We start from the raw sequence: 20,315 nt of genomic DNA, 5'->3' as shown, positions 1-20,315 counted from the left end.
ATGTGTGCATAAAAACAGCTGAAACTACCAAAATAAAATATCACCGATGGATTGTTCTCGTTGGTCTCAGCAGTTAAGATTAGGGAAGAGTAAGTGGTGGTTAGGTGTTTGCAGGGTACTGTTCCCTTTGCAATGAAAATGGATATTGAAATGGATACTGAAAACACCACTCAGAGAACACATAGTCCTGTCAATGCCATGGTTACACAGATCAGCTGGTAGAGTGGATTGCCCACTAACTGAAGGGTTGGCAGGACCACTCTCTCATGTCTCCTGATTGTCTCTTGAACTGTGGTTGACAACAACAAATTGCTGCTGGTACTGAAGTTGATACCTAGGATGGAAGTTCCAGGCACTGGTGTGGGACTATGATTGTATGGTACTTTGGAAATATGTTACAAAAAATTAAAAAGAAGCCTTTCAGTCTTGGGGAAAAGGACATTCTATTTGTTTTTGTTTTTTTTTTTTTTTCTTTTGTTTTTTTTGCTTGTTCATTCTAAAGTGTTGGCATCCCAAAGTTCTTGAATATAGGAACTACAAATTCAGATTATTTTGAAAAAAATTACTCTCACCACTAAGCAAGCCTTGAAGCCTTTCCCACTCTCACCACTAAGCAAGCCTTGAAGCCTTTCCCACCTCTTTCTGATCTCCCTTTTATCTCCCTTGACTTTCTTTATTCTACTGCTCTCATTGTATTCTGATATCTTTTTTCTTCTCACCTTTATGAAAAAAATCAGCCAGAAACTAGATACAATCTCGGGTGAAACTGGCACTGTCACAAGGATGATATTTCACTCAACAATACATACATACATACATCTTCAACCGCTTATCCGGGATGGGGTCGCGGAGCAACAGCTCCAGCAGGGGATCCTAAACTTCCCTTTCCGTGCCACATTAACCACCTCTGATTGGGGGATATCGAGGCATTCCCAGGCCAGTGCGGAGATATAATCTCTCCACCTAGTCCTAGGTCTTCCCTTGGGTCTTCTCCCAGCCTGGAACACCTTTCTAAGGAGGCGCCGAGGAGGCATCCTTGCCAGATGCCTGAACGTCTCAGCTGGCTCCTTTGAACGCGAAAGAGCAGCAGCTCTACTCTGAGCTCCCCACAAATGACTGTGCTACTCACCTTATTTCAAAGGGAGACACCAGCCACCTTCCTCAAGAAGCCCATTTTGGCCACTTTCTGTCGTGACCCAACCCTCATGACCATAGGTGAGAGTAGGAATGAAGATTGATCAGTAGATTGAGAGCTTTGCCTTTTGGCTCAGCTCCGTTTTTGTCACAACAGTACAGCAGAGTGAATGCAATACCGTCCTTGCTGCGCCCATTCTCTGAACAATCTCACGCTCCATTGTCCCCTGACTTGTGAACAAGACCCCGAGGCACTTGAAGGCCTTCACTTTGGGCAAGAGCTCAATTTATTTAATTTATATAACGCCAAATCAAACAAAGGTGCCTAAAGGTGCTTCACACAAGGTCTAACCTAGAGAAAGCACACAAGAAAAAGTGGAAAGGAAAAGCTCCCTCTGATGATACTGAGGAAGAAACCTCAAGCAGACCAGACTGAAAGGGGTGACCCACTGCTTGGGCCATTGTAACAATTACATGGTTTTTTCAAAGTTTATACCAAGCTGAAGAAAAAGAAAACAGGAAATCAAAACAACATAAAAAAAACAATGTGCAATTGTTGAGATGACCACATAAGCATTTACACCACAGGCGGGGGTCATCCAGCACCCTGGGGTGCGGGGCCAGTGTTCATCCCTCATGCCATCAGTGGGCCCATTACCGTGGCAACGTTTATTCCAAACACAGACTTCATTCCCTACCCGGAGTAGGCAGTTAATCGGTTTCCTGCTGAGAACCATGGCCTCAGATTTAGAGGTGCTGATCCTCATCCCAGTCGCTCCACAGTTCGCTGCGAACCAGCCCAGTGAGTGCTGGAGGTCACAGGCTGATGAAGCCAACAGGACCACATCATCTGCAAAAAGCAGTGATGAGACCCTGAGCCCACCAAACTGGACACCCTCCCCCGACTACACCTCAATATCCTGACCATGAATATCGCAAACAGGATTGGTGACAAAGTGCAGCCCTGGTGGAGGTCAACCCCCACTGGAAACAAGTCCAACTTACTGCCAAGTACCCAAGCACAGTTCTTGCTTTGTGAGTACACAGATTGTATGACCCTGAGAAGGGAGCCCCTCATTCCCATACTCCCACAGTATCTCCCGGGGTACCCGATCATATGCCTTCTCCAAGTCCACAAAGCACATGTAGACTGGATTGGCCATACTTGTTATGTGCAGACGCAGGTTGAGGAGCGGACCAATGTCTGACCGAACCCAGCGCTAAATAACCAGAAAGCGGTTCCACAAACAAAACGATTTTATTTCCCCTCAGTGCAATAATTAGTGTACAACATAAATATTTAGTTTGTCTGGCGGAGTGAAGGACGGCGCGCTCTCCAGCGCCCAAAAGGATTGAAGCCTCGGCGCTTCTGGACTCAGATTCACCGCCAAACACCCCCCAGGTGGACACGACAAACTGACTCCGTGAAGGATGGAAAAGGTGAGGTAAGTCAACAGAGCTACAGCAAATATCCTTCAGAGGCACACACAATCAGCAACACATTCAGGTCTGGATTTAAGCTTTATGTAAATGAGCAGCTTCTCACAACAGGTGGAGGATCATCAGTCCGTACGCCACGGCAGTGAGAAGCAAACTGCACAATTCTCATCAATGTTCAAATATACTGCATAACAGAATGCCAAATTACTATTAACGATCATTCAGACAATAATCACCTCTGATGTGTGCTGACAGCATGTGTCCCTCACCCGTCCTCCTTCACAGGCACGATGTGTCAAACCCTGGCGCGGTCCTCAGCATCTCACAAACGAACGTCACAAGGTCGAGTTCCCGGCAATTCTGCTTGAACCACTCATGGCTTAAATGCAGAACGCCATCTCATTATCTGCTTCAGCTGAAAGTCTCTAAGTTTGCACGTGAGCATCATCCACAGGTGCTGCGAGTCAGTAGGCCTGCACGTGAACATCCTCCACAGGTGCAGCTAATAATGCTGATGAGGGTGAAGGACTCTTCTGCCAGCACCTTCTCCACAGACAAAAACCAGTTTGCATACCACCTGGAGAGCAAAGAAAAGAAAACAACAGAAAAACATCCAGCCAAACCCCCCAACACACAACAATACTCCCAGCACTCCCCTTCCCCCACCCCAAGATCCTTGTGAGAGTGAAGAGCCGGTTGGTTGTTTCACAGACAAGATGGAACCTACATTGTTCTTCTTCAATCTGAAGTTTGACTATCGGCCGAACCCTTCTCTCCAGCACCCTGGAGTAGACTTGACCAGGTAGGCTGAGTAGTGTGATGCCCCTGCAATTGGCGCACACTCTCTGGTCCCCTTTTTTAAATATGGGGACCATCCACCCAGTTTCCCACTCCTTTGGCAATGTTGAAGAGACGTCTCATCTAAGACAGTCCCTCCACACCCAGAGCCTTCAGCATTTCTGGACGGATCTCATCAACCCCCAGGGCCTTGCCACTGCAGAGTTGTTTGACTACCTCAGTGACTTCCATCAGGGAAATGGATGATGATTCCCCATCAGCTTCCAGCTCTGACTCTACTATAGAGGGTGCTCTAATCTGATGCAGGAGTTCCTCAAAGTGCTCCATCTAGCGTCCGATTACCACCCAAGTTGAGGTCAACGGAGTCCCATCCTTACTGTACACAGCTTGGATAGTTCCCCATTTTCCTCTCCTGAGGTGCCTCATGGCCCTCCAGAAGCACCTTGGTGGCAACCAAAAGTCACTCTACATGGTTGCACAGAACTCCTCCCACATCCGCTGCTTTATTCCCTCACAGCAGAGGCTGCTGCCCTTCTGACCTATCAGTACCTTACAACTGCCTCCGGAGTCCTCTGAGATAACATATCCTGGAAAGACTCCTTCTTCAGTCGGACGGCTTCCCTGACCACCGGTGTCGGAGGTCGAGGGCCTTGTAATATTGACCATTATGATTTAAGAAAGCATCAATCTCTGATAACAACATACTCAGCATTGGGCAGCATGGTGGGTTAGTGGTTAGCATTGTTGCCTCTCAGCAAGAAGGTCATGGGATCGATTCCCACCTGTGGCCTTTCTGTATGGAGTTTGCATGTTCTCCTTGTGTTTGTGTGGGTTTGTTCTGGTTTGCTCCCACATTTAAAGGCAACATTTCCTGTATATTTGTTTTGTGAATTATTTTGTAATTTCTGTTGGTAGCATGGCTCAAGGAGAGGGTCACCCCTTTGAGTCTGGTCTGCTTGAGGTTTCTTCCTCAGAGGGAGTTTTTCCTTACCACTGTCGCCTGTGTGCTTGCTCTGGGGGTTAGTAAGGTTAGACCTTACTTGCGTGAAGCGCTTTGAGGCAAGTTTGTTGTGATGTGGTGCTATATAAATAAAAATAAATTGAAATTGAAAATTTGAAGACACGTAGCTTAGGTGAATTGGAAACGTTATATTTCCCCAGGTCTCCCTTGCAAAAGAGATCCCCATCTCAATGGGACTAACCTGGTTAAATAGAGGTTAAATTAAATAATTTAGATTTATTCAGTCATTCATTTTCTATATCCGCTTACGCCAATTAAGGGCCACTGGGGTGCTGGAACCTATCCCAGCAGTCATAGGGTGTGAGACAGAGCTAATTTGGATTTAATTATGTTCATAGCTTAATTTACAAATCTACAGCTTCATTCCCTAATTATGTGGTAATGTAAACCCTGTGTTTCCTGTGTAAGATCAACAAATGGATTGGTGCCGCCTCTGTAGTCCTTTGGGCCCTGTACTGGGAAATCACTGTAAAGAAAGCACTGAGCCAGAAGGCAAGGCTCTTGAGTTACCAGCCGATTTACTCTCCTATCCTCACCTATGGTCATGAACTGTGGGTAATGACCAAAAGAACAAGATCGTGGATACAAGCAGGTATCTGGGCTTACACTCAGGAAAAGGGTGAGAAGCTCGAATATCCGGGAGCCAGCTGAGGTGGTTCTGGCATCTGGTGAGAGTGCCCCCTGGCCATCTCCATCTGGAGGTCTTATAGTTCTTCCAACTGGGAGGAGGCCCCAGGGAAGACCTAGGACATGCTAGAGAGATTATACCTCCCAGCTGGCTTGGCAATGCCTTGGGATTCCCCAGGAGGTGTTAGAGGGCCCATCCAAAGGATAAGGAAGTTTGGGGTGAGCTGCTTATTCTACTTCCACCACAACCCAGACCCAGATAAGCAACAGAAAATGAATGAATGTAAATCTTGTGGCTGGGATAGAAAAGTTTCTTAATAAGATTAGACTGGACTGTGAGCATCTGCTGGAATGTATGTTTGTGTATGTAAAGGTGTAGTTAGTGTGTTTACTGCATGGGCTTTGAGTTGGGAACAATGCTGTCGATGCTCTGGGTCAAGCTTATATACAGCATGTCTGCTCTAAGAGTTGTTCTAAGAGTAAACACTGAATGGAGCCTGTCTTATTTATGCTTAAAGATTTGTTTTATACATCTGAGATTATTTGCGATATGCTTTGCCACAATTGTACATCAGTACTGTCATGACTATGCTCAGGAATTGTTACTGTATTTTCCAGGGCATAAGTTGTTTGTTTTGTTTTGTTTTGTTTTTTTACCTAGTTTTGGGGGTCCTGCTACTTATAGTCTGATGCAATTTATATACCAAAAAACTAAAAAATAAAAACCAAAATCAAAGCATTAAACAAAATAAACTCCAGAAATAAAAGAAATGCCAATAATAAAAATTACATGACAACAGTGCACAAACTTTAAGTCAAACAGTTTGGAACCAATATGGATGAAGTATGCCATGAAGGATTATGTTTTACTCAAATACATACAGTGGCACAATTTTGCACAGAATTCATCAAATGTCAAGGTCACACAGAACCTGAGTCTGATCATGGTCCTGCACTATCTGAGTTTGTTAAGTGGAGTGATGGTAATTTCCTTGACCTGATTGTGTCTAAAACTCAAAAATTGTTCATTGATTTCAGGCAGACCAACACGGGACACAAAGCTAGTGTCATACACGGTGTAGCGGTCCAGAGAGTTGAGTCTTATAAATACCTTGAAACAGTGACTCTTAAATTAAGTTTGACATCAACACTGAGTCTATTGTCAAACTTGGACAACAGAGAATCCATCTGATGAGGAAGCTGAGCTCTTTCAATGTTAGAGTGAGGATTTTAAGTAACTTTTATTGCTCATTTATTGAAAGTCTTTTAACATTTTCTTGTATTTGTTGGTTCAATGGATTGTGTATTAAGTACAAAAACTGCCTGAATGGCAGTGTCAATGTTTGCTTTAAAATAATTGGGGTCAAGCAAAGAGACTTGCATTTGTTTTGTGAGAATCAGGTGAAGAAGAAAGCTAAGTGTGTTCTCAGCCAAGCTGATCATGTGCTGTCCGGTGAGTTCACGGTGATGACTTCAGGCCGCCGTTATTATGTACCGTTGGGAAGAACGAACAGATACTCCAGATTTTTTTTATTCCTTCTGCTATCAAGCTGCTGAATGCAGACAGCAGTCATTTTAAATGACATTTCCTTCATCATAATCAATCATGTTACTATTGTTCTTATTATTGTCTTTGTTTTTTTTAATTATTCGTGAGCTTACTGACCTTTGCTGTTTTAATCTGGAGTGCTGTTTCTGACACACGTTGTGGGTTGTTTGACTGTGCTGGTGAACTGCAGATGAATTGCACTTGTAGGGACCAATACAGTTGTTTGAATTTAATTGATTTGAACCTTATATCATGAAGAATTAATTTGTATGACTTTGTGTCAAACATGAAAGATGCAGGTATTGCACTCCTTGCGTGTGGCTTCTTCTTATTTTTTTTACACCAGTTTTTTTTTTTTTTTTGTCTTTACTCCACAGGTTTGATCTCCTCCCTTACCATTCTCCCCCCTAAGCCCTCACCTTTAACCCCCATCCCCTCCTCCAAACATGGCACACCGGTCTCAGTGTTCATCACTTGGTGATAACCCCTTGGACCCAAAGTACTTGCCTCCACATTATCGTGAAGAGTATCGCCTCGCTATTGATGCTCTGATAGAAGGTGACCAACAGGTGAGTTTTCAGTTCGTGAATAGACATCTTATTCTGTATTTTTCCTTCTTTTTTTAAACAATCCCCAAAATGTCTGTACATCAACTGTAACAACCTTTGGCATACTTGCTGTCCCATCAGGGCTACTATGAGTTCCTCCACAAAGCAGATGTGGTCAGTTTTCTGGCTCAACCTGAAATTGAGCACATCAAGTCCACAATCCAGGCAAGCAGTCAGACCTCCAGCATTCCAGAACTGACATACCATGAGGGAGCCCTTGATGCTGAGGGTTCCTCTGACACCTACTGGCCGATGCAGTCAGACCTGGCTGCGCCAGAGCTGGACATAGGCTGGCCACTTCCACAGCACAGCTTCATTGGGCCCACAGAGGTCACCACACTGGTTAACCCCTCTGACCCTGACATGCCAAGTATCAAGGAGCAGGCTAGGAGACTTATCAAGAATGCACGACAGGTTAGTAAAGGGGAGCGATGGGAAACAGGGCGATGCATGCAACAGTGCATATCTGGTTTGCTGTCATCATGTACATTCAATAAAACTGGAACCTAGCGAGTCCTTTTGTTTCTGGGCATGTGCTGAAGAGCTGACATAGCTGAGCAGAGGGTGGTGTGAAATTGTGACACAATATCTCCAAAACTGATGAGATCAAGCTTTGGCTCTTCAAAAACAACGTAGATAGTAGAGCTGCCAGTGCTCAGTTTATTCTTTCTCACTGCTCACTCTCTGCTATTATATAACAGCTGAATGGATCCTTGTCATGTGATTGGTGCTTTGTATGTCACGTGACATGGATTATTCGTAGCATTTGTGTTGCGTTGCATTTAGCGTGCAATTTGGTTCCATTTAGCGTGCAAATTTGGTTCGATATGTTTTGTACCATTGCACGCTGCAAACCGCCGTTTAGATAAAAATGTGGAGTTTATTTTGCTGACGGACGACAATTTTAAGGAGCTAATTGACGGTGCTAATTCTTCTAAAACAGGCACACACACATAAACAAATCCACTGTGTTGTAAGCCGTCTGAAGGCATGAAGAGCTGTTAGGATGACATTAGAATGAAAAGCTGGACTCATTTTTTACATGATTTTTTTTCGCTGCACTGAGGAAGTACAGTCTTTTTTTTTCTTTTTTGGAAGTACACAAAGTCAGTGCACGGCATCACAGACTACCGCTTTTCCAATTTGACTGGGAATGATTTTGTACTCCTTTTTAAAGTTCGTGTTGGACTGCTAAGTAGCAGTGACACACCAAAATGTTAGTCCCTGTTCAGTTGTTTATAAGTTAATAAACTATCAAATGACAAGCATCTATTTTAGCCATTATATTAAAGAATTAATTAATGTTTTTACATTCTTTCAATGGAACAAATATTCATGAGGTGAAAGCTGGAACAAGCCATTCAATGAGGTGAATTAAATATTTGTACCATTGAACTCATAAACATTTATTCTTTGTATACTGTCACCACTCCCTTTCAGTTACAACATCTGACTGGTTGGCAAAATGAAAAACATAATTAAGTCTACATGCTGAACTCCATGAGTAGTTGAACCTGTTTTGGTGTATTACATGTCTGTCTGTATGTTTACTGAAAAAATGGATTAAAATGTGGTGTGTGTTGAACTTTTTTAACAAGCCTATAAAGGGAAGGTTTACAGAAGTGGTGATCATTATATCTGAACATCTGTTAGCATTTAAATTTAGTAGACACAACACTATTATACATAATAATATTATAGTTACAGCATGTGAATATATACAGTCTTGTTTACTTTGATGAGCAGCATTATTCTACAATGTACAGCTGTGACTTGTTAATATTTTTTTTAACTGTCCATGTGTAGTTCAATGTCTTAGATTCATTTTTTTATGTGTGATCTCAAAATTTATAACATTGTACAACTAAATATTCATATTTATTCCTCATAAAATCTGTGGAGCAGCATTTAATTTCAAATATTACCGATGCACCTTCCAAAAATAATTTTCATAGCTGGTTAACCTAATTCCCCATTACCCCAATCAACTGGCAGAGCTATTAGTTGGTCAAAATAATTACCTTATGGCAAAAAGATGCCTTCGGTGCCAACCTATTCCCATTACGGTCATTTATTGCATTAATTTAACTGTATGAAATTGATTATTCTAAAAATGCATGATTTAATTTTGTATAATCTTTGACCTTTTGAGAAGTGATCACCAAAAATTCCAAGGCTTCTTTTTGGTTTCATCTTCTCAAATGTGCGAGGAATGTGAATTTTCTTTGTTTTAGTATCCTGAAGCAGTTTTATTTTAGCTATTTATTTTTACCCCGCACGTCAGCAAAGTGGCATACAGGGTATTGTTTTAACTGGTGTGTGTGTGTGTGTGTGTGTGTGTGTGTGTGTGTGTGTGTGTGTGTGTGTGTGTGTGTGTGTGTGTGTGTGTGTGTGTGTGTGTGTGTGTGTGTGTGTGTGTGTGTGTGTGTGTGTGTGTGTGTGTGGACAACATAATCAAAAACAGCTGGTCAGGATTGTTGTAAACTTGGGAAAAATATTACTTGGATAGATATCTAGAGATGATTAGATTTTGGAGTAGTTTGGTCATAGGTTAAGAAAAATATGGTCCATAACACACCGTTTTTTTGTATATCTGAACAACCACAAAGCCTAGATGATCAAACATGGTGTGACTATTACTTGAATAGATATCTAGAGGTGATTATATTTTGGAGTATTTTGGTCAAAGGTCAAGGAAAATATGGTGTGAAAAACACCTTCTTTTTTGTACATTTCAACAACCAAGAAACCTAGATAGATGATATAAGGCATATATTGATCAGCAAAATATTTCTGATTGATTAGTCAGAATGACTTCAAAATGAAGTCTCACAGAGGTCATATGTTGAAGTCATACATAGTAAAAAAAAAAAATTATAGACATATGTCTATTTACTTGTAGATTTACATGTATTTCATGGCATGTAGATCAAGAAGGGTATGCATCAGCCCTCTGATACCTTTCTCTCTTTTTTTGGATTGGAATTGGGACAAAACAAATAATTATCAGTTTTTTAAAACCCTTTTTTGTTTGTTTGTTTTTATTATTTTCCAACATATAGAGAATGACAGTAATTAATAAAAATGGGTGTCAGTAATCTTAATATATATTTTGTTGCAGCACTAAGCTGTACATAGCCTTCGCAAAATTACTATAAACATGAAAATAATGTGCACAGCTATCTTTTAATGTAAATAAGCATGCTATCACATGGCATTATATTAATTATTATATTGGACACCTTAGCACTAACTGGACACCCACCACTGTAAAATCTTAATCAATTATATAAATATTCACCTGTTAATTTTGCTGGATCACTGTGCTAATTTGAAGCACATTATGTATCTTAAAAACCACCCCAAGGCTACAATATATTTAATAACTGACAAATAAAAAGTGTGTCCCTCTTTTTCCCAGGTTATCGCTGTGGTGATGGATATGTTCACCGATATTGATATTTTTGCTGACCTGCTGGATGCAACAGCACGCCATGTTCCTGTTTATATTTTACTGGATGAGCAGAATGCACATCATTTTGTTTCTATGGTCATCGGTTGCAAAGTTAACTTGGACTTAAATCCTGTGAGTTTGCTTTTTCCATTGCATTACATTTTTTAAGACTTTAGAAACATACACATATAATGTGATTGATGTCATGGTCCAGGGGATTCCAACAAGGCTTATATGCCATCATAACATGAATGATTTCAATTTTTTTTTACTTTATTCTTCTTTTATCAGATGATGCGCATCAGGACTGTGGCTGGAATAACTTATTATACCAGGACAGGAAAATCATTTAAGGGACAGGTGAAAGATTGTTTCATGCTGGCTGACTGCCGGGCGGTGCTCAGCGGGAACTACAGGTGAGCCAGTTGAGTGCAAATACTTTCACAGATATTAGTTAGTCGACCAATTAATCGGTCAAGCAATTAATCGGATGGATTAATGCCACTTTTTCATAATCGGCATTGACTGATTAAAATGTTCATTAAGGTCCATTAAAGAAAAAAATGTACACAGATGGTTCTAAACATAATGAATAGCATGTAAAGTCTGCCAGTCGTCACTGTCAGAGCACTGCGTGGAGCTCAGTATTATAAAGATGAACTTTTCTACCAAAGTCAACTTCGGTCTCTCGCACTGAATATCTCTCTAAAATACTTTAAACAATTTGTCACTCTTTGTAACAATTTTTAGAATAAATCTACATAAATTACAGAAGCTTGTAGCAAAAAGTGGCTTGGGTCTCCCAAACCTGGTGTTTTACTATTATGCATTTGGCCTGAAGCATTTATCACATTAGGAAACTACCCCCAGAGAGAGCACCACCCTGGTACACTATCAAACAATCTCTGTGTACTTCCTTTCCCCCATTGCTGTTCTTAACAGCTAGAATGCCTCCAGAAGTCCGCCCTCACCCAGTTAGCTCTTATTTATAAGGTCTATGGAAAAAAGTGTCTCGCATATTCAGAATTATCCCATTTCTAAGCTTTTCCTCTGGTTTATGGGACAATCCTGAACTTCTCATCTGTAAATCATCACCTATATGGAAAGAATGGGTGACTTTTGTAAAGAAGGTGTCCTTAAATCATCTGGTTGAACAGTTCTAGCCTACCAAAAATCAATTCTGGAGATATGTTCAGTGGGGGAGATATCTCCAGAATTATTGGACATATCTTCAATAACAAGAACGGTCAAGAAACTTTCTCGTGTGTGGTTGGAGTTGTGTGGCGGTAGGACTAGCCTTTTGAATGCTTGAATAATGATATCAGTCGCACAAAGAAATCAAATAGTGAAAAGATGTTCATTGCGCCCAGAATGTTGGTATTTTGGTCGTTGAACTTTCCTAGCAACGAAGCCTCGGTCAAACGGTACTAATGAAGGAGATAACGAAACAATAAATCTGGACTTACGTTGACTTTCAGAGACATCACTTAACTGTCGTCCAGCTTCGTTCCTGACGACAACTTCAAGTTGTCCGTATTCCGTTTTGCTTTCTGTCTTGGTATGTTCCTCATCATTCGCGTAATTCCTGTCCCATCCGCGTTCCGTTTGACTGTAATCCAACTTCGTCCAACCTCCCAAGTCCGACTTCTTGCACAAACATTGTACACACACACACAAATGGCTGTTCACATGGTGGTGTCACCAACTGAATGGTCCCCCCTAAAAATCAGTCTGCCTTTTGCATCTACGCATGCATCATTAGCTGCAGTTCATGGATTAAAACCTTGTTTCTGCTTAAAACTGCACTCTAGTCATCATCTATCTCAGCGACAGATATCTGAAGCTTTTGTACAACAATCATTTCCACATAAATTCAGCATTATTTCATCATAAAGGACAGATGAAGTGATCAGACCGCCGCAGCTAAACAAGCTTCTAGTGGATGCGGTCGGTCATTTGAAGTTGTTGTCGGGATTTGTACAGGAATGAAGCTGGACGACACTTAAATGATGTCTCTGAAAATCAACATAAATCCAGATTTCTTGTTTTGTTTTGGCTTCAGTGTCCTTCGTTAGTGCTGGGGCATTAGATCGATATTCACACCACTGCAGCACTCCTCATTCCTTGTGGGTTAACAACAACGACAACAAAATTACTTTCCGATACGGCATTCGCCTCCAGTGGCCATTTCACTCCATGGAAATCTAACAACTGAGCTGGTGTTTCTAATGATGCCAAACACGTGAGCAAGAGGCTCACTAATCGGAAGTCTTGGTTTGAACATGTGCGCGCATCTTGAAAATTGTCCATTAAGGCACCTACTTTTCACTACCTTTGGTTCTACACATACACCACCACAGGGTGTGGCCCTCATTAAGGAAATTTTACGAATTGCAGGGATACAACACGGGGCTTCCCATTATTATTCTATGCTTATGAATGGATCTGGTTATATATCCAACACTGTTTTGAAAAATAAAAGACGGAGGAAGCGATCAGAGCACCGCGGCTGCTACCTGATGCGTTCAGTCATTTCAAAGCGTCACCGAGTTGCGCCTCATTTCTGCTTAAAACTGACTTTAGAATGATTCAAGAGGTTTTACCTTGTCGTCTAATGGTTAATAATCCCATTAATGCATTTGATCGCGTTGGGTGAAGAGACTCTGTCTTAGACGAGCGGCTCAGCTCCAAAATGACGCATGCACAGTGGAGGCAGGGCGGACCAATTTTTAGTTCTGTCTGCGACACCAGAATAGACTGTTGATGCATGTTTTGTATGTACCCTTATTTTTTGTTTTTCTTTAGTTTTTGTTGTTGTTTTTCATTATGATTGATGTTCTATTTGAGGTGTGTGGTGTTTGTTTTGTTTTGAAAAAATTTAAAATCAATAAAAACTTTGAGTCACAAAAAAATAAATAAATAACTTGCGTATACAATGTTTACTGTCGATATAATTATATTTGCTGCAGTCTTAGTTTTTTTTTTTTTTACGTATGAACATATGTAACCTAGATCTTTGTGTGGTTATACACTCTTTTTGAAAACCCAACGTCAATAATAACTTTTTTGATTTCTTTTCCATCATACTCTCTTGTCTTTAGTTTCATGTGGTCCTATGAGAAGATCCACCGCTGCATTGCCCATCTCTTCCTTGGAGAGCTTGTTACTACCTTTGATGAGGAGTTTCGCATTCTCTATGCTCAGTCAGAGCGTCTCATTATTGACCCTGCCAACGCACCACTTGCTAACTCTGACACCAACAGTTACTTAAGTAGCCAGTTCGGTTTGAAGAGAAGCCAGTCTTTGCGGACAACCCGAGGTTTCCTCTGGCAACCTGACATTCCCCCTACTTTCCCTTATGGAGATGTGGATCGTAACTCTGCACTTCTTTTCCGGAGGAATGACCCATTTCGTCACTCCATTGAACCTAGTCCAGGAATTACAATTGGGAAGTTTTCACAGCAACAGTTTCGTTTGCAGCAGTCATTCCTGGATCAGGGAAGGCCCATAGTATCCAGACAGATGGAGATGAATTCCAGTGCCTTCCAGAGGCACAGCTATGCAGAGGGAACTCAAGAGAACTACACATCTTCAAGGCAATACATGAAGCATAGAGTAATGAACAATCTGAATGAGACAGATTTCAACAGGTTATTTCCATTTTCATTCCTAAAGAACATGTATCATTACTGTACATTTCTTTATATGTAACTATGAATGTATAATGAAACAGATAAAGTATGACTGCATTTCGTTCCAGGGACCAGAACCAAAGCAGTCATTACTACAATGAAGGGCCTGGACCAGGTTCTGGACATGGACAATATGACAGACTTCGGGGCCGTTCTTCACATCTCGCCATTGACCAGTATTCAGACACAAGCTCACGCACAGAGCTAGAGCCACCTCCTGCCAACTATGGCCGAGACTACTTTTCATCTGAGGACCTAGGAGGCCCTGAAGGGCATCATGGACCACCAGTCGCTGGGAGGTATGACGGAAGTTCCCCCCATAAGAGGCCTACTATTGGTCATGCCTATGCCTGTCAGACCTCCCCCACGCAGCTCCACCCTCCAGAGAAGAAACTGTTTCCTAAAGAGTCTGATCAGGAATACGCACAAGACGCAAGTGTTAAACAAGGCTTGAGATCTTGGAGAATCAACTCCTATCTAAGCACTTATGAGGAAAGTAATGAAGATGGCCTTCTCCAACCAATGGGACCTGATGCATTTGAAGATCCTGCAGCATTTCCACAGACTACTCCTGCTGAAAGTTCAGCACCTCGCTTTGGGATAAAGGAGCAGCCAACTGTTCCACCCAAGCCCAGACCAGACATCTTTAGGCCACGCTTTGGAAAGCCCCTTTTACCTGAGAGCACCACTAAAGACTTTACTACGATAACAGCATCCAAAGACCCAATTTCCACCATCACTGAGTACAAATCACTGGCACTGGATAAAAAAGAAAAAGAGCGAGAGAGAGACCTGGGGAGGAGTGTATCGGTGCGAGAGGCGGGTGTGGATGCAGACGTGAAAGAATGTCCAGATACCTTCCTATCGAAGCATGAATCATTTCGCTCACGCATTAACCCGCTCCTTCAGCGTAGCTCCCGTCTCCGCTCCTCTCTTATATTTTCATCTTCAAAGGCAGAGATGCACAGTGGTAGTCTAGGTTTAAAACCAGCCACAGGGGAAGATGAGGAGCTTGATACAATCCGCACCTCTTCGATTGTGGCTCAGATCCTAGAGAAGAGGCGGACGTCTCGTGAGCCATTTGAATGGCGCAAAAATCTTGAGGAAAGCAAGGAGAAAGAAAAGGAGAGGGAGAATGAAAAGGAGGAAAAAGAGAAGGAACAGGAAAGTGAGGGCCAACAACAAAAGGAGTTACAAATGATAGCGGAGAGTCAAGAAAAAGAGGAAAAAATTAAAGTTCCCGAAGAGGTAAAGCCTCCACCAACTGTTGAGCACACTGAATTTAAAACACAGTTTCTCAAACCCCAACTAACACCAACTTTAAACATGAATGACCCGGCCAGTCGGCTACAGTATTTCAAAGACCTGGCTGCCAAGCGAAAAGCAACAAAAATGGACACAGAGTCGTCAGGAACAGCCACAGAGCCAGCCGAAAAAAAGTCAGACCTTTCTGATAAACTTCCCATCAAGGCTGTGCCTCAGAAAATTCCAGCTGTTTTTGTCAGCTCAGAAGAACCTGAACCAAAAAAGTCAGACATCTCACTGCAACTAGCAGAAGTTACACACAAACCCTCAATTAGTTCCACGAAACCCCCTGCCGTCTTACCCAAACCTTCAGTAACCCACCTAAAACCTTCAGAAACATCTCAGTCTCAAAAAAAGGAAACTGTGCCAGATAATCAAAAGAAAGACCTATTTAAGTCTCTAAAACCCCTTCCTTCACCTAAACTCTTCAGGAGGGATCCTTTGAAGGTCAAAGGACACAGTCTTCGTCGTATTTCCTGTGGCGAGGAGATTTTGACAACAGATGCAACAGACGCAGAGAAGAGTGAACTGAGAAAGAACCGTTCACAGAGTTCTTCAACTCTGCCACGTGACGATGCTAAAGAGGGAGGGCACAAATTTGTGGGATCGAGCACATCTATCAATACTCTGGGGTCTGAGGGGAAAGGTGAGGGAAAAACGCTTGACTTCCTCAAGAAGCAAACCCAAAGGCTAAAAGGAATCCTGGGTCCCAAGGACAAAGACAAGAAATCTCCAGGAGATGATAAAACTATGAGCACAGTCTTAGAAATTACTGAAGATTCCGACAAAAAGCAGAGTTCATCAGCTAAAGACACAGGAGCTACAACCCACGATCAGACCACAGTCAATCACAAAACAACAACAGGCCTATCAGGCCCATCCCGGTACCAGAATCCTAGCAGCTCTGTTTTGTTCAGCAGCAACCTGCGAGATGACACCAAAGTCATTCTGGAGCAGATTTCAGCCAACAGCCAAAAGAACCGAATGGAAAGAGAAGACGCAGGAGTGGACAAAGCTCATGCAGGAGTAGAGTCGGCACTGGAGAAGAACAATACCACAAAGAAGAACTGGCTTCTACGACCACAGGGAAATGTTCAGGAGAGAGAGGGATTACTGAAAAGGATAGAGAGCTTAAGAAAGGAGAAGAAGGTCTACAGCCGATTTGAGGTACGTATGTCACTAGATGTTTGTAATGTAGCTGGACTAAAATAAAAGCAAAGTTTAAGTGACATAATTAATAATAATAATAATAATAAGCAGATGTTAAAAATACTAGAACAAACTGACTGAGTTGATCAGTTTTCACAGTATGTATTCCAAAATGGGTGAAATTCATTTTTCCACTCAATATTCCACACTCAGTACCCCATAATGACAATGTGAAAAAGGTTTTTATGAGGTTTTTGCAAATTTATAAAAAAAACAAACAAACAAAACTGAACCAAACAAAGAAATCACATGTACTTAAGTATTCACAGCGTTTTCCATGAAGCTCAAAATTGAGCTCTGGTGCGTCCTGTTTCCACTGCTCATCCTTGAGATGTTTCTACAGCTTAATTGGGAGTCCACCTTCAGTTGATTGGACATGATTTTGAAAAGCACACACCTGTCTACATATAAGCTCCCACAGCTGACAGTGCATGTCAGAGCACAAACCAAGCATGAAGTCAAAGGAATTGTCTGTAGACCTCTGAGACAGGATTGTCCCAAGTCACAAATCTGGGGAAGGGTACAGAAACATTTCTGCTGCTTTGAAGGTCCAAGTGAGCACAGTGGCCTCCATCATCCGTAAATGGACAAAATTCAGATCCACCAGGACTCTTCCTGTGAATGTCCTTGAGTGACCCAGCCAGAGTCCAGAGCTGAGTCCAGTTAAACATCTCTGGAGAGATCTGAAAATGGCTGTGCACCGATGCTCCCCATTCAAAGATAGGAGCACCAACCTTGTGGCATCATATTCAAGAAGACTTGAGGCTGTAATTGCTGCCAAAGGTGTATCAACAAAGCATTGAGCAAAGGATGTAAATACTTATGTACATGGGATTTCTAAGCTTTAGTTTTTTTAATAAATTTGCACAAATTTCAAAAAAACTTTTTTCATGTTGTCATTATTGGGTGTTGTGAGTAGAATTTTGAGGGGAAAAATTAATTTACTTTATTTTGAAATAAGGCTGTAATATAACAAAATGTGGAAAAAGTGAAGTGCTGTGAATACTTTCTGAATGTACTGCAATGCAGTAGTTTAAAGAATGTACTGTAATGACTTTCTGTTCTATCTGTAAAGTGAACATGTCATAATTGAGCATGAAGCCTATATAACACACATGCATTATTTAATAGAACAGTAACCGCATGGGGAAAAAAGACACGTTACCACATTTGTATGAAGTATTTTTTATTTAAGTAAACTATTTAGTAGCACCTGAGGGTGGGAAGACTGTAATTATTACAGCAGTTTGGGTTGGTAAGGTTAGATCTTACTTGTGTGAAGCACCTTGAGGCAACTTTGTTGTGATTTGGCGCTAGAGAAATGAAAATAAATTGAAATTTAAAATTGAAATGATAATAATATATGTGGTCACTTATACAGTTAAAAACATTGCACATTTACAGATTAACACAGGCATTTTGGTGGATAAGTTCATTTTCAAGTAATCTATACTTGCACTGTATATTGCAGAATTTGGTTTTGTACTTTTAAGAGTACCTTAAACACAAGTCTCTTAAACAAAGCAGAAGAGGATTAAATATCAGACAGGATTTTTATCTGAAGGCTCGGAATATTGAGAGATGTGGCATGACAGAATACAAAGTGAATGTTCACATGTTTTAAAAAACGCTTCTGCTTTCACTGATATCCCTGTTCTTCTTTCTGCAGATGGGGAATAACCTGGGATAGCGTAAAATAATGTGGAATTATTTGCACAAGATGATCAAAACAACCAACTACCCATTTATGCCAAAGACAAAGTACCTCTATGACTCTACACTGCAGCCTTCCTGGATTTTCAAAGAAATAGCACTTGAAAGGAAAACAAAAAAACATATTGAAATGCTGAAAAGAAACTAAGGCTTTGGAGTTTGGAATGTGCCTGTTTGCCAAGAACCGGTATTACTTTTACCTAATATGGTGACTAACTGTTTACTGGTTCCATGCACTACGAATGCACAAAGCTGAAACTGGCAATTTACAAATAACTTAGGTTTTATGGCTCTGACTGCTGAGGTTAGACAAAATAACACAAGCGTACACTGAGAGTGACATACAAAATGCTGTCATGCCAGTTAAAAAAAAAACAAGCTGGTAGACACCTGTGTGGATTCATTGTGTGCCAAAGGTCTACTGAGGCCCTAAACAAAACTAGAACTATTGTTATTTCAGACCATGATACAAAGAAAAAGGTTGAGAAAACAATGAAGGGTGCAAATGTAAGAGTGTATCTGTGAGAGCATAGAGGATGAAGAATAACACAACAAATATTCTGATGAGAAACAAAATGTTGACAGAGCAGTAAAGTTTCAATAAAAAAAAAAAAAAAACAAATCAGTAGTGAACTTCAACCCTTCAAGATAGCGAGTGTGAGTTTCAGTTAGGGTGGGGATTCACTTCTCAGGGTTTACGTGCCTTCTGGGTGAGAACTTTGGAGTTTAAAACACACACACACACACACTTGTGCTACTTATTGCCTTCTATGTTTTGCAATGTAAATAAAAAATAGGAGTCATTTATAGTTGCCTTGAATACCTGTGTGAACATGGACATTGTCAGTACGTTTGACAAATGTGAACCCAATTCCTTTTCCTTTCCTGGATTTTTAAATTAAGTCAAAACATTTGCAGCACAGAGGAGAAAAAGGATAACTCAATTTTGCTATACTGCAGCAGAAACATGTCTGCTTCCATTTCTTACCAAAAAAAGAAAAAAAAACTGAGTAATTGCTATTAAACCAAAGATTTAGCTGTGGAACACAGTTCTAAATCTTCTCAATTATGCATTATTTAGCATGTTACTGTACAGCTCATGGACTAAAGGATTTATTGCCATATGGATGGACATGGCAGGTTGTTTTCTTTTTTAAATTGTACATAATACTGTAAGTACTGTGTCTGTATACATGAATAAAAATGAGGCTTAGATTTAAGTGACAGGTTACAGTCGCAGTCATTCTATGAAAATAAGCTGCATTAATTTAAAACTACCACAAGTATGTGGTCTTGGCAGTAAAAATAACGAGCAATAATTAGGTATATAGATTTTTATAGGACACACGGGGTCAGTGTGTTATTTTTCAAACCTCCAGTGGTATTATGCTGTATTTGATGATTCGTAAGAAAATGTAATTTGTTAAATCTATGCAAAACAAAAGTTTATTGTGGCTGTTTGTACATACTGTGTATGCTGTAATCAATGATTTTACTTTTTTTTTTGCTGACAGGCTTTTTGACATACACTAAATAAACCCCCCTTTGAAAACAATCTGAGAATGTTAAAATCTTATAACATCTTTAAACCGTATGAACAACTTCATATCAGTACACAGTATTCAACGAAGCTACACATGGCATCAAACAGGGCAGTACGTTTCACATCAACAGTACAACGGCCCACACTAGAGCATCTACGATAAAATACAATATTTATGGTTTCATGAATTAATTTAACATACTGTGAACATTACATGAACTT

General features: G+C 41.0%; 1 protein-coding gene across 5 annotated transcripts in view; it reads left to right on the top strand.

Moving 5' to 3' along the window:
• Nucleotides 1-20,103, top strand: part of fam83hb (family with sequence similarity 83 member Hb) — a 33,386-nt gene extending 13,283 nt beyond the window's left edge. For 4 of the 5 annotated variants that reach the window (XM_034160324.1, XM_034160327.1, XM_034160325.1 and 1 more), the window contains exons 2-8: nt 6,947-7,138; nt 7,259-7,591; nt 10,599-10,763; nt 10,923-11,047; nt 13,733-14,281; nt 14,392-16,795; nt 18,507-20,103. In XM_034160324.1, the coding sequence (XP_034016215.1) occupies nt 7,016-7,138; nt 7,259-7,591; nt 10,599-10,763; nt 10,923-11,047; nt 13,733-14,281; nt 14,392-16,795; nt 18,507-18,527 (3,720 nt within the window). In that variant the 5' untranslated portion in view covers nt 6,947-7,015 and the 3' untranslated portion in view covers nt 18,528-20,103. The remainder of the gene's footprint in view (nt 1-6,946; nt 7,139-7,258; nt 7,592-10,598; nt 10,764-10,922; nt 11,048-13,732; nt 14,282-14,391; nt 16,796-18,506) is intronic. The other variant, XM_034160329.1, reaches the window with a different exon arrangement.
• Nucleotides 20,104-20,315: the final 212 nt, after the last annotated feature.

Source organism: Thalassophryne amazonica, chromosome 20 (assembly GCF_902500255.1).
Source record: "Thalassophryne amazonica chromosome 20, fThaAma1.1, whole genome shotgun sequence".
Classification (NCBI taxonomy): Eukaryota; Metazoa; Chordata; class Actinopteri; order Batrachoidiformes; family Batrachoididae; genus Thalassophryne; species Thalassophryne amazonica.
Note: the sequence above shows the minus strand (reverse complement) of the source record. Positions and strands in the feature narration are given on the sequence as shown.